Source organism: Tinamus guttatus, unplaced genomic scaffold, assembly GCF_059628265.1.
Source record: "Tinamus guttatus ecotype Peru unplaced genomic scaffold, ASM5962826v1 Tinamus_guttatus_pri_ptg000202l, whole genome shotgun sequence".
NCBI lineage: Eukaryota > Metazoa > Chordata > Aves > Tinamiformes > Tinamidae > Tinamus > Tinamus guttatus.
The window spans coordinates 860,296-877,826 of NW_028288736.1; the positions used below are offsets into that span (position 1 = coordinate 860,296).

Below are 17,531 nucleotides of genomic sequence, written 5' to 3' on the forward strand. Positions count from 1 at the left end.
TTGTTTGTTCATATGTTGTGTTTCTTTCCATCAATTCAGCGGGAAAGTCCACGAAAAATGCAAACTCACAGAGTCATTCATTTGAGTTTGAGCTCTCCCACTCCACTCCTTCCTCTGTGCTATGTAAGTTGAGAGACTCATCTGCTCAGATAACACTTTCTGTCTCTCCCTTTCCTTCTGCCATCATCCTGCCTTTATTTTATTTTTATTAAAAAAAAAAAAAACAGGCATATATTGTGATCTGACTGGTCTCAAGTGACCTATTATTACTTTGTCAGGTTTTCTTATTTGTATAAAGTGTCATCACCTTCAAGAACAGTGTAAATAGGTATGTATTTTGCAAAGTTATCTTGCAGAGGTTATCTGTGGATTGGACTAGAACTCTTCATGTCTTCCTTGGATCCTGAATGGGCCAACAGATCAATTATCCGTTACACTTATGAACGTCATCAAGTTGCTTTCTTTAGCAACGCCATTGATAAAGCAACTGTAAACCTGCTCTGCTGTGTTATTAACATGCAAAACTTATTCATAACACCTGAAAACTTATTTAATGCTTAAAAAGATATCTAGGCTGATTAATGACAAGTTAAGGAGATATATCTAGGGTGAAAAGATCATGTTTGAACAGTTTAGATTTGAGAAGGTCGCGGTATCAGTAGTTTGTTGGCTAGTGCTATTATTAGTAGTTTGGTAGAGCAAAGGCCTCATCAGAGCGTTTTTCATTTTGTTTATAGATTAATTCTGAAATTCTTGGAGGGAACCTGAGAGTTGAAACTGGGAAAATTCCCTGAGAATGTAGGCCCTGTTTGCCAAATTCTGGTCTTGGATCCTGTGCTAAGAATGGATATTTGCATTGGTAAAGATGAGGTCAGAATGACCCTTAAAACATGAACTGTGTGTTACAGACCTGAACCTGATCATAAATTTGAGTGGGACTTTTGCTGGGTGCTGCCGACAGAGGTGAAAGGAGAATCAGTTCCCGTATCTCAGTATCTGAAGATGCACCAAACTTGCTTCTGTTTTTTTATTCTTTATACTTGGAAATACCTTTTCCCAATAGCTGTAGTAGAAAGAAATACAGAATGGAGGATCACTGTTGGTTTTCCATTGTAAAATGCTAACTGAAAACAAAAAGATTTCTCTGATTGAAATAGTACAGTGATCAGGTTGGAGTACAATTTAAATAAAAAGGTGTACACAGGCAAAGCCAATCAGTGTCTTGGTTTTCAGGACTTTAAACGTTTTCTTGAGGCGGCAGCCAGGCTCCATGACTAATGTAATATGTTCAAAAACCACAGTGCGGTATCTTGTCTCTACAGTGACCACGATCCTTAATGCCTTGTTTGTTCTGTCATTGCCTTTGTCATTTACATATAGATAGAAAAGAATTTGAGCTTCCGAAGAACATATGTTACATATATTCCATCAAATTTGTAATGAAAATTTGGTAATTTTCTTCCAATTTAATAGTGCCAATTATTTCTGTCAAGTATTGTCTGAAATAGCAAAACTGTCTTCCTACCAATATCATTGTCACCTCAGCTCATTTTCTGCACCCTTCTTTTTCTCCTTTGTCCCAAGGAATAATATAATAACACTTACTTCACATGTTCATCAACCCAAGCTTTTCTCATTTTATTCTCTTCCCTCTGTGCCTTCCAGTCTCCTTACATTTTTTTCCTTATCGAAGTCTGGTTCTCCCCTGTTTTCCTCATCTTCCTGTCTGCTGCTTCTCCTTTCTACACAAGTTATTTATAGACTGAAATAAATTTGGTCTTTATTTGTATTCATTTCCCCTGCACACAACACAAAAAGTGCAAAATGTTTTTTTAAATTAAAAAAAAAATCAATAGTTTGTATAAAAGCCCAGCTGCTGTGGTGGTTTTCACCTGTTCTGTGGTATCTGTTATTACTGAATATCTCATATTCCCCTGTTCTTGACTGCTTTGTTCTTTTAATGTTCATTGGGATTTCAGATAATGAAGAGCTGAGAATGAGGGCAATCTTGCACATAGGGTAAAACATTTCTGGAACTCCAGCTTCTGAATTGTGCTGCACTTACGCCTTGGGTTCTTGCAACTCGGAGTTGCTTCCTCCCTATACGATTACATCACTAAATATGAAGGTGGAGACTTCTTGGACTACCTGTGTGTTTATGTGTGTACATGTGTTACTGAACAGAGAGTGTAGCATGGTTGCTTTCCTATACCAAGTTTCATATGGTATTTGTCGTTTTGTAGAAGACTTGAGCAGGTTGAAAGGCAGATGACTCGGCAGCATCCTTTTGTCCCTGATGGTCCCCTTTGTGTGCTGAGAAGTTGTTCCGCAAGGGCTGGAAGGACTGATGCTGCTGCTGGAGTCAGACAGTGGTTGAGCAGAGCCAGTGGAACCGCCTTATTCCCATTTCCTTCCGTAGCTGTCTTGCAGAGCTTCCTGGTGGATGTTCTCTATGTTCAGCAGGCACAGCTCTTCTACATGTTAACACTGGCCAATGAAACTTTGCCTGAACCCTATCAGTACTGATAGGTAGTTCCTATTACAAGACTTCATGAAAACACATCATTTACAATGCGGTTTATTTTTTGAATAAAAAAAAAATGGAGAAAAAAGCAATTTTAGCAGTATGGTTCAGTTTTTCACTTTTGATATTGATTTACATCTTGCAATGTAATAGTAAAAGTTTTGACCAAAATACATTTTGACTTACCTAAAACTTGTTTTTTCAAAATGTATGCTTGCAAAAGTTTCCATGCTCATTCTGAATGAAAGCAAGTCTCAAGAAACTCAGAAATACTTCCACGCATATATCCAAATGGTTTTAGATCATGCTACTGCAGGCACAAACAGATGACAGCGAATTGAGTTATCACCCAACTAAACTGAGCTGTTGCACACCATTTATTGAAAAGGAAAAAAACACTCCAGACGCCGTTGGATTTGCTTCACTAAATGTTAAGCAATAGAATGTATTCAGATGCTCACTGTTTCTTGCTGTTTCTTGTCAAAATTTATATAACATGTAAGTTAACTATCAGCTAGTCATGGTAAAACTTGTCAAACAAATAATTGATATCAGTAAAGAAGGGAATATTATCAGTTATTGGTAATCAGTTGCATAACCAGGTGCAAGTAAAATGATGTGTTTTGTGGTTTGGTCTCTTGCGTGTGGAAAGTACAGTACGTATGTAGGCCTTTTTATGGCTTTCATTAATCTATGACTGATGCCAGGGCTTTGTAAGAGCTCCGAAGATGTTTTATATCACTTTCCATTGTCTGATTTAATAATCTGTAATTTCACGGTGTCTTACTGGGTTCTGTTTTCAGGTTATTTACTGAAATTCGTTAGCTTAGTTATATTTATACTAGATGTAGCATGAAAAATCAGTGATCTTTTTACTGCATTATGTCTGCATATTCTGGCTTTTATTTGCAAGTATTTCCAAAAACTGCACTATCATCTCTTGTACTGAGCCATCCTAGCATTTGACTTGTGCTGGCAGTGCCCTACCATGTCCACAGTTTCTTCTGTCTTATTTGAAACATATGACAGTAGAGTCATTGCTGATTGGCAGAGTCACATCTTTTCATTAAAATTCTTTGTTATTTTTAGCAACACTTAGAAATTGGGCGGTTAATACTCTGAATATTCTTGTTTTGCAATGCTATGTATCAGCCAGCAAATAATCACGCACACAAAAAATTCTTACATGATATTTATATCCTCTTTTTCTCTATCACTTCTTTCATTTCTGGTTTCTTCTTTTTGGTGTTTTTTTTTTTTTTTTTTTTTTTTTTTTAGGCTGGAGATGTATTAAGTCTGCAGTTGAGAAATAATAAATGGAAGGGCAGAAAAGAAATGGAGAGGTGATTTAAAACTGTTTTAGTTCTTGCCATACTTAGGAGGGTCACTAACTTTCTGCTTATGCTCCCCAACATTTTCTTTTTGAAGAAGAATTTGAACTCTCAGTGCTTTGGTATTAACATCTTGCATATGTATGGGGATGGCGTGCACACACATCTATTCCTGCGTATAGCTATGTCACTGCATTGTAGGTAGACCTCTGTGTGTGTGTGTGTGTGTGTGTGTGTGTGTGTGCACTACATGAAATCCATGGGGCTTTGCAACAAGTGTTTTCATTATAGACTCAGGACCTAAATTGCTCTTTGCTTAAATGTACATGTTTGGTCAAAGTGAAATTAAGTGTTGCATAGATTTCTGATAATCAGTATTATATGTTTACAAGCTAGAAGGGTAAATGTGCATATGAATCATTAGTGCATCACTTAGGAAATGATGATGGGCTTCCTTTAGCACAAAGTAAAGAGTTGGGTTGGGCTTTGGTGGTTTTGGTTTCTGTTTTGCTTTTGTTTTTAAACGGTAGGTCCCTCAGTGAAAGAAAGAAGATTAAAACCTTGATAGCGGAGTGTGTTATTGATCTTGATGTGTGTTTAATTTCCTCGTGAATATAGACATATGCTGAGGCCAAAATAGTGTAAGAGTATTGTAAATAGTGTAAAACTGCTGTAAAAAGTGTAAAAAATGTTTTGTCTTCTGGTTATAGAAAAGGAAAATAAATGGCAGTAATATCAACTGAGAAATGATAGAATGCCTTTGATAAGGCTGTTACTGTGACAGCCTTTCAGCTGGGACCTTTCACTTTGATTTGCATTTTAAGAATTACTATATTTATATCTCTCTTTAGCTCGTAAGCAAGAGATTATCAAGGTTACCGAGCAGTTGATTGAAGCTATCAACAATGGGGACTTTGAAGCTTACACGTAAGTTTTGGCGAGAGTGGGAGCTGCTGTTTCAGTGTGGCTGTGCATGGGTATGTGTGTGCTGTTAAAATTCAGTCTCAGATGCCCCCAAGGAAAGTAGGACTTGGTGATCACTGCATTGCATCAGCTTTTGCTAGCCTAGTTGCCCCTTTCATAGGTGATGCTAGTGTAAATCTGTTGTATTTGCCTTGGGAGCCAGAATTAAAAACTGACACAAAATATGTAGTGTTCTTTCTAGGAGTATGAATGTAATGTCATGTCTTAAAACAGAAGTATTTATAATGTACAGAGATCGTTACTTAGCAGAATCCCCTTTGTAATAAAAAACATTGCCAATGACCATGTGGCATTTAGCTTCCACCTGCCTCTACTGAACACTGCATTTATGTGCAAGAATTTACTGAACAAAAATGGTCTGAGTTTTGTCAATTTTCCTGTGCAGTGTCTCAAATCCATCATTGTATCCTTTTCATCCTACGTTGGAATAGAGGAACGATGCTTCATAAGCACTTTTCAACATTTCTTTTGTTCTGTGTTGCTTTGGGTGGCTTCTGCGCTGTTGTGGCCCAAGCTTCACAATTCAGCTATGTCACTTGTTTTCTTGTCACCCAGGAAGCCTCTTTAAAAACTTTCTAACATGTCAGGTAAAAATTCATATTATTGCATTAAAACTATACAGCATTTGTTGTACAGATGTCAAGTGGAAACTTATTCTGAATTCTTGTCTAAATTTTAGCAGATTAAAGATAAGTAAAGATCTTTCATAAATGATGGTGTCAGCCTTGAAAAATGTACTTTGGATTGCACAGAGGCAGACAATTTTCAGAGGCACAAGCACAATTTGATGGTGTAGTACCAATGACTTGGAGGGCCTCTTTGGTACTCTTTTCTCAAAATACGATTTATGTTAAGACTGGTCCAGCTGAAGTAAGCTGCCAAAGTTAGATTTACCTGAAACCAGAACTCCCATTACACTCCCTGTGCCATGGGCTGAAGGAGGCATTTAGAAAGAATCTGCCCAGTGTTGTATTACATCTAATGGCATGTGTTTATTGCAGCAGTTTCTTACTTTCCACAGAAAAATCTGTGATCCAGGCCTTACATCCTTTGAACCCGAAGCTTTGGGTAACCTAGTAGAAGGGATGGACTTTCACCGGTTCTACTTTGAAAATGGTGCGGAAAAATTCTTTTTCATCTCTCTGAATCTTCTGCTCCTTGTGATTGTGTCTCTCTGATCATCAGCATTTTGATTTGGGATTTTTTTTTCTTTTTATGTAATTGATTTGGGTAGAGAGGTGGTTATTTTTTCATCTGGAGTTTTGCTGCATCTATTTTTCCCTTCTGTTTCTGCTTTGTTCATTCAGACATCATAGGAGATTTCATACAGTGGAAGAAAGTTTCAGGTATTTGGAAAGGCAAATTTAAAATTCCCTGCTCTTTATACTAGCATCTGCAAACAGTTGCATAACATCTCACCAGGATGATCATCATGTTGAAATATTATTAAAAATTCAATTGGTTTTCTTATGGAAAGGGAAAAGCACACTTCCTTTTCTGACTGTACTCATTTCTACTATATTTTTGAGCTATTTGTAAATGGTTATCAGTAAATGGATTTTATTACTTAATATATGCTTATATAGACTTGCATACTTATATGAACTTAAACTCTAAATACTAAATATTACTTTGTATCTTGTTACTTAGTATCCTCTGTGTGTGTGTTTTGTTTCCTAGCTTTATCCAAAAGTAATAAGCCAATCCACACCATTATCCTCAATCCTCACGTGCACCTCGTGGGTGACGATGCTGCCTGCATTGCGTATATACGTCTAACCCAGTACATGGATGGCAGCGGGATGCCAAAGACTATGCAGTCCGAGGAGACACGGGTCTGGCACCGTCGGGATGGCAAATGGCAGAATGTTCACTTTCACCGTTCAGGGTCACCAACAGTACCTATCAAGTAAGGAACAGTTTCAAAGCACAAGCGTAAGTTATGTAGGTCACACGAGATAGTCTAATAGCTGCTTTTGGCCTTAAAGCCTATGAAGTTGCCCTCTTGATAGTGTCATTTCTTTGTGCTCATTTATGTGGTGTCAGGAGTGTGCTTAAAGTATTCATGCGAATATTTTTAGTAATAATGATTTTTGTTGCTGTCATTTTTGACAATGATGCCTTCTGATCTTAGCCCTGAACTAAGAGCTTGAAAAGCAGAAAAATGTTTTAATGGAGTTAGTGCCTGATACAAGTCATGCAAAATAGGAGTGGAAAATCTCATTAGAGGAACCAGGGAGGACAGAACGAATAAAAAGTGATAAGATATATGGAGCTGTTAGAGATGGTTGGAATATTTCAAAGGATAAAGTAACATCTACTGAAAAAACATAATTTGAGCAATTTTTGTGTGTGGTTTCCAGCCATCTCTATCTACTTAGACCTAACTATGTTCTCTCCATGTTGAACTTGAGACAGTTTACATATTTACTTTATAAATTCAGGCATAAAGCTATCTATCCTTCTCTCATCTGTTCTTCCACACTCCCTTTGCAGAGCTGCTAGGCAATCACTGTTCTATAATTGTTTCCTGCCCATATGGGTAAGCCTGGAACCTGCTGTCATCGTTCATCTATTCGTTTCGTTCTGGCATCTCCGCACATTGAGTCACAGACTGACACCAAGGGTATGAGAGGCCATTCACAAACCTGGGTTCCCTGAGCTAAATTTTGAACAGTGTTAATTAGCGCAAATTCATCATTGCAACAACAAATGGAGAGTCACAGCTTCTTCGTGAGGTTGTGCTCCAGTCCTTTGCTTTTCTCCTGCTTACAGCTTTCCCCAGTGCTATCATGTCCCTTGGGGCCCAAGCTTGCTGACTTCCTCTCTAAGCAGACACACTTATGTTAGACTGTTTCCAAATTATAGAGCACTGCTATAGACTTTATTTGGCCCAGGTGTGAGCCCCTTATATTAGATGTAACTATATTTGTATGAAGCATCTTCTTGCAACAACATTCTCCCGTATAAAATAGTATTCTGTGAAATGAGTATTATATAATAGGTTTAAGTGTAAAACTTCACTGGTGATAGAATACTGGCTTTTTGGGGGAAAAAAAAAAGTAATTTGGTAATAACTACTGTATTTTATTTACAAGTGTTAACCCAATGGCAGCAGGAATCATGTCATTCTTTGTTTTTTTTGCATCTTATCTGCAATGCCAGTATTTTAAACAAATACCAAAAGAGTAGTTATGATGTTTGAAACATTAGTATTAGTAAATGGTATTAATAAACAGTAGTGTTACTGAGATATTTTTGGTGTATTTTCTAAAGGAGTTTTTTGTCAAGGAGTCCAACCTGGCTATCCATAGGGAAGTGTGAGCGTAAGTGAAAGGGGCACAGCTGGCCCAGTGCAGCCTGAGCAGTGAGTGGGTGCATCAGGTTGGCAGACACTGAGCTAGGGAGCACTCTGATCATTGCCATGTTTTTGTGTGTGTGGTTCTGTGTTTTGTTTGGGTGTGCTGTGTTATTTTTTCCTTCTTAATTTATTTAACTTAAAACATATTTATTGGAAATAATCATGAATATACATGAAGAAGGTAGCTTATTACACTTACTTTTAAGCAACAAAAACAAAAGGGAATGAAATAGTAATCTTACGGTTATGGTCAGTATAGATTTTTTTATAGATTATAGAATCTTGCCAATAATTCCTGTGCTATTCAGATTTTACTACTCCTTCTGTTTGAGGTACAAGTGTTTTAATAGGAGCCTAATGTTCATGTAACATGTGAGATGTGTTGCAGTGTGCTCTGTTCTGCACTTACTGCTCCTATGAACACTTACCAGAGCTGGAGTTTCTCTGGAAGTTGAGGCTTCATCTGGCTGCCACAAAGCAGCTCCTGGCTGTGAGGTCACACAGAGAGAGGAGGCAAAACTCAGCAAAATGTAGATGTGAATTCAGATCTGGGATTTGCTCTATAAAAGCTGCACCAGTATTCAGGATTCATGTAATGCCAACTCTTTATTGCTGGTCTTGCTAATTAAAAAAAAAATTTGGGAGGGTTAGTAAGGATGGAATGGTTAGTAAGGGTGAGAGCAAAAGGCTGAAAGGTTTTGGGGTTTTTTTTTTTTTTTTAAGCATAGAGGCTTGTGTCTGTCTGATAGTGCTCTGAGCTTGTGGAATCAGACGGAAGAGCTTTCAGGATTTGGGGAATGTAACTGAACTGAAAAGGTCACGCAGGAGCAGTGGCCCAAAGCCTTGGCACATAGCTAGGGTTTAAGGAGAGATGCTCTGGAGATTAAAGTGTAGCAATAGGTAGATCCTCTGTTAGCAGAGGCAACATATTGATGTAAATGCCTTGCCTAGCCCCCATTTTAAATTCAGAAGGTTTTTTTGAACTCTCTTCTAGTACTGTTCTAAAATATCATTGCTCTGATGGTTAAGAGCTTTACTATGACTCCTAAGTTTTTTTGCTACACACATTGTATTGTTGGTTGTTCATCATCCTTCTTCTTTAGTACGGGAGACAGCTGTGCAGATAGGAGACATTTTATTTGAAGAATGATTAGAATCACTTCTGATCTCCCATTTTGATAGGGTAAATAAAACATGCTGCTTTGCTTGGCTTTGTGTGGTAGAATCTGTTTTCCTAGTTCCCCAAGTAGCGCTCTGCTGTGTCTTTTCTGGTGTAAGGTTTGTCTTTTCAGCAGTTTGAGTTCATCTGAAATACTGCATGCAGTTATGATCACATGTTAGCAGGGCTTTATTTGTCTTCAGTTGCTTCCTTGCTGCTAAGATTGCCATGTCTGCTGTGTTACAGCATGATTACTTTCATCATCTGTATCACATTAGCAGACCATCTAGGATAGACATGAATTGATCTTAATCTGCCATGTCCAAGGAATGAGTTTATAACACTTTGGGTGAGTGTGCAGCCCTGTGCTTCCCGCTGTTTAGCATAATGTTTGTGGATCAGCCTTTCCCTCTGTAGCTAGGCATTAGTCTTCCACCCTTGTGTGAGCGAGCCACACGAGATGGTCCTGCTGCATATACTCAGCGTGTTAACAGAAGTAGTGAGTTTGCTGTACCTTGCAGTTCCCTTCCAACCCAGTCATTGTCCTTTTCCTTTCAGCTACTTTACCTTGTTTTAATCCCCATCTTTTCAAGTTTTACTTCCCATGTGGTGCCAAGTCAGGATTCACATTCTGTGACTATCATGACGATCGGAATATCATAATATCTTTTAGCATGTCTCAACGTTCACCTTCACTTTTCCCAATGAAACCAGTAGTGCATAAATAACCCAGTTTGGAAGATGACAGAAGTTTAGTTGAAGTATTGCTCCGTGTTATTGTTCCTCACTTGTATTCTAAGTCTTCGCAATTTAAAATTACTTCTTTCAACATTATCAAAATGCTGTAGGTAATAATGACCCTTATGCAAGGGAGAGACAATTTTATGTACATCGTCTGAAGAAAAATTTCAAATCTAATGAACTTGCAAAAGCAATTGTAGCTGTGATCAGGTATAAATCTGAGGATGAAATCGAGCTTTTTGGTAGGTATAGGTACCAGAAAAGGAGATGCTTCCATATGGCAGTTAATTTGGAGATTAGTATGAGCACAAAATTACATCATTTATTTATGTATTGTATTTTTTTACTGTTAGTCAAACCAGCAACAACTGGCAAATGTTGTTTTTCCTTTGGTCCATTGCTTCACTCTATTTATGTAATTTGGTTGATAGTAGATCTTTATATTGAGTGGTCTTAAGAATTTTTTGGTATGTATTTTTTGTGTCTGCATATAAACAAAAGAGTGGTTTAAAATACCTGCAGTCAAAGAGCTGTTGGACCTCAAACTGGCTCTCAAATTCAGACTTTGAGACTTATACTGACTCACTTATCACTCTTTTCACTTTCCTGTGATTTCGTAAGTTAAATACAGCACCAACAGCAGGAAGACTCAAGTAAAGCATTTCTTCTGTGTTTGTACAGTGCCTAGCACAGCGGAATCCCAGTCATGACTTCGGCCCCTAGATGCTACGGTAACGAAAATAATATTAACAAGCTGAAGTAGTTACCTGCTCTCCTACACCTTCCTTTCATTTTCTTTTTATGTAATGCTTCTAGCATGTCTTGCATGCAAATGACACCTGGTTCTTCCTTGCTGTTCTGTTCGTTTTTTGTATGAGAAAAACGTTGGCTGCATCCGTAATGTACATGTTAAGGAAGCAAGTTAAAGGAAGGTTCGCTCTTGAATTCAGACCTCCGTCCTTCGAGAAACTGATTAAGGCAATTTCACAAACTGCCTCAGCTTCCCTCTTTCTTTTAACAGCTTTTCTGGCATGTTGTAAAGATTAAAAATATCTGTAAAGTGTTTGAAAAAATAAAAATGCTTTTCCTGAGAGTTTGGGGTTTTATTTTGTTTGGATTTTTCTTTTTCCTAGTGATGTGTTAAATGATCTGGAGAAGGTTTTGTTCAATAGTATTGGCTAACACATGAGCATGTATTGTTGTCTGGTGGTGATGGTACCTCAGTAATGGCAATCTTTTTTCTCTCCTTCCTCCTTCTAGCTAAAAATATCAGCGGTGCCGCTCTTGCATTCTGTGTACCCAACGCGCCTGATTGATTACCATCTTGGCCATCCTGTTGTCTTCATGCATGTTTCTGAGTGCATGAAGTCGTGAAGGTTCTTCATGTAACACATTTGTGATGCACCATTTTGCTACATATTCCATCTGTACACTGTTAACATTTCAATGAAGGTGATGTTCCATGCAAATAGAAAACAGCCAGGCATAAACGTCAAACATTTGGTGTACAGCAGTAGATATAGGAGACAGACATTTGTCATTTTTTTCTCCACTTATGCCAAGTTTTGACTGACAACTTTAAAAGTTATCCCATTTATAAAAAAGAAACAAGAAAAAAAAATTACAAAAAAATACCCTTCCTCAAAAATATATTTACCCTCTTTTTTTAAGAACTGTTTTTTGACTCTTCCTTATTCCCCAGTTTTTTGGATTTTGCTTTGGTTCTGGTAGAAAGGGATAGGTTTTCCACTGACAGCTGTGTTACTGTAAAACAGATTTTTATTATGGCACGTAGATGGACAAAGTCACTGACAAATGTGGAATGATCATATCTTGGCTTTGTTCCAGCTGAAGCCTTCTTAGTTATTAGTCTGTGTGAACTGGAAAAATCTCCTCATTTGCTGGTGTGGTCAGTTCTGAATTAACTGGTAATGATCTGCCTAGTCAGCAACTTCTTTCCATTTTTTTTTCCCCTCTATTTTCTCCTTCAGTCTTCACCTTTGCTTTCTTACTATGCTAATTAAAAATTTATATTGGATGATAAAGTAAAATTAAAAATTGTGAGGAACTAAGTGATGATTGAGGCAGATTTTGATTGTTGAAACAGATAAAGAAAAACAGATTTTTATTGCTTTTAAGGAGTATTGTAAATTTAAGGAGGCTTTAGAACATTTAAAAATTTTGTTTAAAATATAATCCAGTTTTGTTGTTAGAATACTCTAGAAATATTAGGCCTTCAACCTTAGTATGAAAAGTTTATTTACTTTCCAATATAGTTGTTGCTTTTCTGGAAGTATATTATGAATACACCAGGTTTCTAATAAATCTGTAACACTTTACCACAGGTTTATTTCTTCCTCTTCCTCTCTCTTCCTCCCTGCCCCTCAGTTTGCTCTTGGCTTGTGAAAGTCATTGCACAATGGACACTGTTAAGGACAACATTTTTTTGCAGCATTACCAATTTGTTTTGTCTTTTGGGTTGTTGCTGCACAAATCTCTGCACTGTGCAGGGAATGCTTTCTTGTCAGTTTAGAAAAGAAACTGTCTAACAGGGACTATTTTTGCTTCCCTTATATATCTGTGAAAGTATATTCTTGTAAGCATTTAGATTTATTCCCTTTCAGTTTTAATAGAAAAATACAGGGATTGATTATTTCTCTTTTTTTTTTTTATTTGTTAATTGTTTCATTACCAACAGGACTAACTGTTTTCTGCAGCGCTGTATAGTGCATGGTATCTCAGTCAATGTTCTTTTTAGCAGGTAACAATTTGCAACTCTGCAGCTGGAAGTTTTTAAAATGGGAGAGCTTCTTGATTTGTATAATTTCATGTTTCTGTATTGATTACTGATCAAAAGCAGTTCTTAAACATTTTGGTGTTGTTACTAGTGGATGTATGGTAGATGGATTTAAGCTTCTCTGATAATTACTACATGATTTTAAACAATATATATTTAAAATAAGCACCTACAATAAATGTGTTGAGCCATATTAACCTGCCAATGGGATCTGTGAAAAAAGTAATGGCCTCATTTTGTTTTGTTTTGTTTTTTTCTCATTAATTTTTACTTTTTTCGTGAAGCGGCTATAAGTGGCATAACTGTATTTAAAATTAACGAATTAGGTGTAGGGTGGTTTTTTTATACTTCTAACATAGCATGTGGTGTTGACATATTACTGTAGATCAAGTTTGTCTTCCACACCGAGATGTGAGGAAATCGTGATTTGTTCTCTCCACCACAACGGAATTATACACTTACCTTCTGTCATTTTGGAACACTGCAGTTTACCATGGGACACAGTGTACATATTTCTTGCCATAATGGTAAATGATGGATATATTTAAGGATTAATAAATTTGTGATTTCTGCTGAAATTGTGCTTGTGTTTTAATTTCACAATTCACTGTGGATTTGCATTGGAGAATGTGTAGTTTCCAGTTGAATTGGGAAGTCAAAGATATAGATAATCTCTTTCAAGCCCAGTTTGCAATTTGAAACTACAAATATTAGCTTTCCTGATTGGTCTCTTGAATAGTTCTACCTAATTGCCTTTTCCTAAGGACCAGATATATACTGGTTTTTGTTGTACTTTTGTTGATGTTTTTTGCACATACCTTGTATTTGTAGATACATATGTAGAAATGATTTATACATTTTGCACTTTTCTAAAGCCTTCCGGCTGTATTCCATATGTTTGATCAATAACGCAAGATGCTATATGAGCCTTATTGTATGCTTACAGTTGCAGAGCTTAAAATGGACTGATAGTACATAATTAATTGGGTTTTAAAATAGTGTACTGGTTTAAATTTTTCATGTATACCTATTGTGATTATTTAGGCATTCAACTTGAGTCCTTATTACTATTAGAAAAGAGGGACTGAGTGGGCAGAGGAAAGAGCAGAGCTTCCATCTTTCACAAGTCATGAAATCCAGAACTGGGTCATTTCTCCTGTTCTGCGACAAGAGGAGCTTGGTTAGGAGTCAGAACCTGTAGTTCTGGTTTCAGTGCGACAGTGAAGCAGGTGTTTTGCCTGTGGAAGGAGCTGAGAATATTCCTGTTCTGTGAAAAATTCAACACTTAATACTTTCTTGGTGGCATTTTGCTCTCTCTGTGCGTGTGTATATATGTGTATAAACAACAACAACAAAATGGTTATGAGAGAGCTCAGATTTAGGATATTTCAGGAAACCTCAAAGGAAGTAAAAGTGGTATAGTCTGTTGGGTCATTTTATGTTTGTCATGTCACTTCTACCTACTTAGTTTACTCATTTTTTTTCCAGTCAGTGCTGTTCCAGAAATTAGTTAGACTTCCATTTTAACTGTGCGTGCCTGCAGTGACCTGTTTGAAAGTACTGGAATTTCTGCTAATTTACAGGTATGTAGATAAGAAGAGTTGAACATATAAAACATTATAACTAGAAAGGGGATGAGGAGAATACATTTACAAAATAGTAGGTTGACAATATGGTAGGGAGTAACTTTTTAATTGTTTCAGATGTCTTTTTGTAGCACAAGTATTTTAATGTGCTGCCTCCTGGTGGATTTCTGTAATCATTTTTTTTTCTATTTAGGAGAGCATGAGAAGATATTGCTTGTTCTGAACAGAAAGGAGCCTATTACTTTCATGCATGCATTCTCTCTTTTTTTTTTAATGTAAGGAGCATAGAATGTTTCAGAGGCTGAAAATATCCCTTTCCTGATTCTCAAATATACACAATACACATACCTGCCTGGAGGATTCAGTTTCTGACAAGAGGCTCACAGGGTACAATTACAAAGCAAAATTTCTTCAGCTTATCTTAGGGAAAAAAACATTAGTCAAAAAATTAACTGCACTAGCTATGGGGAAGTGATCCACATTGCTTCAGGAGATTCAATAACTTTATTCTTCCTTACAGATTACTGGTAAAATACAGAGAGCTCTTAAGTGAAATTCAGAAAGGATGCAGAGGACTAAAAGACCAGCATCTCAACATCTAACTTCTAAATACCCTGGAGACAAACACTGTAGCAGAGACCTGATGGCCTGTGCAGGAGTGAGGAGGGTTTGGTCCCCATGAGACCTCTCCCTGCTGAGTACTATCTGTGTGTGTTCTAATACAACTCTGTAAGGAGTCATATCTATAGCCAACAAGGACCCTTTTCCTATCCCTGTCTCACACAGGTATTGATGGCTGAACAGGACATGTAGGAATATTGTAAGGAGCCTCTTCCAAGATAGTGCACAAGTAAAATGAGGTGAATGCAGCACTTCTGCCAGATTGTGTGCTCCAAAACAGCAGTATGAGGCTGCTAGCATCCAGCGTGTTCTTATCCAGGCTCTGAACCAAAGCAAATGGCACTACAGAGAGTAAGTTTGAAGAGCAGAATATTTAATTGCAGAGTGGAGAGGCATCAGTTCAAAAAACACATGTTGACAGGCAGCAAGGTTTACAAGATGAAGAGAAAGGAGAGCAGTATATCCATGGTGCCAGAACCTGGCTATGGGACTGGACTCTGTCACGTATTATGTATTAATTTGGCCCTTAGGACCTTTCTCATAATGGCTTTCTAATTAGTCAATGTAGGTAAGTGGAACAAAGGGCTGGGACAAGCTCCTGTTATGGGTTTTACCCCGAGAGGGTTAAAACACAGGAGCTGCATAGCTGCAGAATGTCCTCCCAAAAGTCAACTTAAATTGCTCCCCAGAACTTGCTAGGAATCAAATGCACCTCGTAACAGCTAAATGCTCTTGAGGTCTAGGTTGTGTAGTTGTTATGCCCTGTACCTGTTATGCCCTGCACTCAACCAGTAATGGAAAGGTGGTGTGTCATGCAGAAAGAAACAGTGGTATGTGTCACCAGGTTTTCCTGACAACTGTCAGGTATTTGCCAGTGTCACCGCATTTGGTGCGGGAGGAGAGGGGAAAGGGAGCAAAGTTGTAATAAAGTGTTTCTTGCATTGGAGGAGAGTTAATAGCAAACAAAACATCTCTGATCAGAAAATGAAAAGACCACTCCAACCTTTCACTACACCTTTTCCCAACTTTTCTCAGGCATTTCTAGCATAGACTCTTTGAGAAGACAGATGTCCCAGAGCAAGTCCCTGGTAGTCACAGATTGTGAAGTAACGTGTAGTGAAGGGACCGTACTGACAACAGCCAGCTTTAGAGTGGAGGTAAGAGCCCATATTCCTGTGCCTGGCAGCTCATTGATACTACTGAATGCTGATATCTAAGCTGAAGTGAAACCTGGAGGATGAAGAGGAGGTTGCTGCCAGGCACACACCTCTCTGATGGTACAGCAAGGCACTAACACCATATGAAATTGTTGCCATGTGCTATGCGCTGGAGGCAGAGTAAGTACCAGGGGAAGAAACAAAGATTTCAGCTATAGAACATGATTGTAGGATAAAGATGCTTACCGTTTCAGTGAAGAAAAGGTAAGAATATATTAACACATTTGTGAAGGAGGATGTTTATGGATGCTCCTGGCTCCTTGTCATTTTGGAGAATTATTCTAGGATAAAGCAACTGCAAAGATCGAATTCCAGTTGTCTGTAGAAATGATATCACCCTAAGTAATAGTGATTCTACCTACTTAGCCACTATGTAGTATTGCCCCATTTTTAGCACATATTCTCTTCCAGTTATTGTATGTATATATGTACTGCCTGTGCTGGTTTTCTGAACACGGCCGCCAGTGCTTCAAATACGCTGTGCTACAGGTTCCTCAAAGAAAATTCTCCACCATCCTCTGCTAGATAATAGATCAGCCAAAAGTTTTATGGAGCTCATTGTGTACGCGAAATGGCACCTGGTGTAGGAAGCAGCTGATGATCTATGCTGCAGTTTTCAGCAAAGTGCGAGAAGCCTGTCTACCAGAGCATGGCATTGGGTCCGATAGCAGAGCTGCTCTGGTTGATGTCACAAAAACTCCGACATGTGCCTCGAATAAAACGTGTTGAATAAAGTGTGATAAAAACCCCAATATGAGGGCTAATAGATACAGGGTTATATTTGGCACTAGGTTCCCCTTCATGCTCAGCACATGTCCCTGGAAAATGCACTTCACTTTATCACAATTGTCCTTTTGCTCAACAGCCCTGTCCTCCTCATCCTGACTGCTCCTTACTAACCTTTTTTCTACTGATAGCGGATTAATCTGTCTGTCCCCAGATTATCACAGTGGCCTGTGATAACAGGGTGGCTTTCCAGCCGTTCTCTTTGCTAAGCTACTGTGCCAAGTTGTGATTGATCGCTATCAGTAGAAGTACCTTCTACTGTCAGGTAATCTCTTGGTCTTGAATTCAGTTTTCACCCTCTCGCTGTACATTTCTTTGCATCCCTGTGTTTATTTTCTGAGGACTGTAAGTGTTGCCTCCACTTTGCACTGCCCTGAAGGAGGGTTTTGTGAACATCGGGAGCATAGTGAGTTCTTGGCATGCT

At 38.0% G+C, this 17,531-nt stretch overlaps 1 protein-coding gene across 19 annotated transcripts in view; it reads left to right on the forward strand.

Moving 5' to 3' along the window:
* The window catches only part of CAMK2D (calcium/calmodulin dependent protein kinase II delta), a 137,832-nt gene extending 125,829 nt beyond the window's left edge, over window positions 1-12,003 (forward strand). For 11 of the 19 annotated variants that reach the window (XM_088523998.1, XM_088524002.1, XM_088524007.1 and 8 more), the window contains 3 exons: window positions 4,707-4,782; window positions 5,861-5,955; window positions 6,520-6,752. In XM_088523998.1, coding sequence (XP_088380124.1) covers window positions 4,707-4,782; window positions 5,861-5,955; window positions 6,520-6,752 — 404 coding nt within the window. Of the gene's footprint in view, window positions 1-4,706; window positions 4,783-5,860; window positions 5,956-6,519; window positions 6,753-10,781; window positions 10,832-11,360 lie in introns of those variants that run through there. The other 8 variants (XM_088523995.1, XM_088524001.1, XM_088524005.1 and 5 more) reach the window with 2 other exon arrangements.
* Window positions 12,004-17,531: the final 5,528 nt, after the last annotated feature.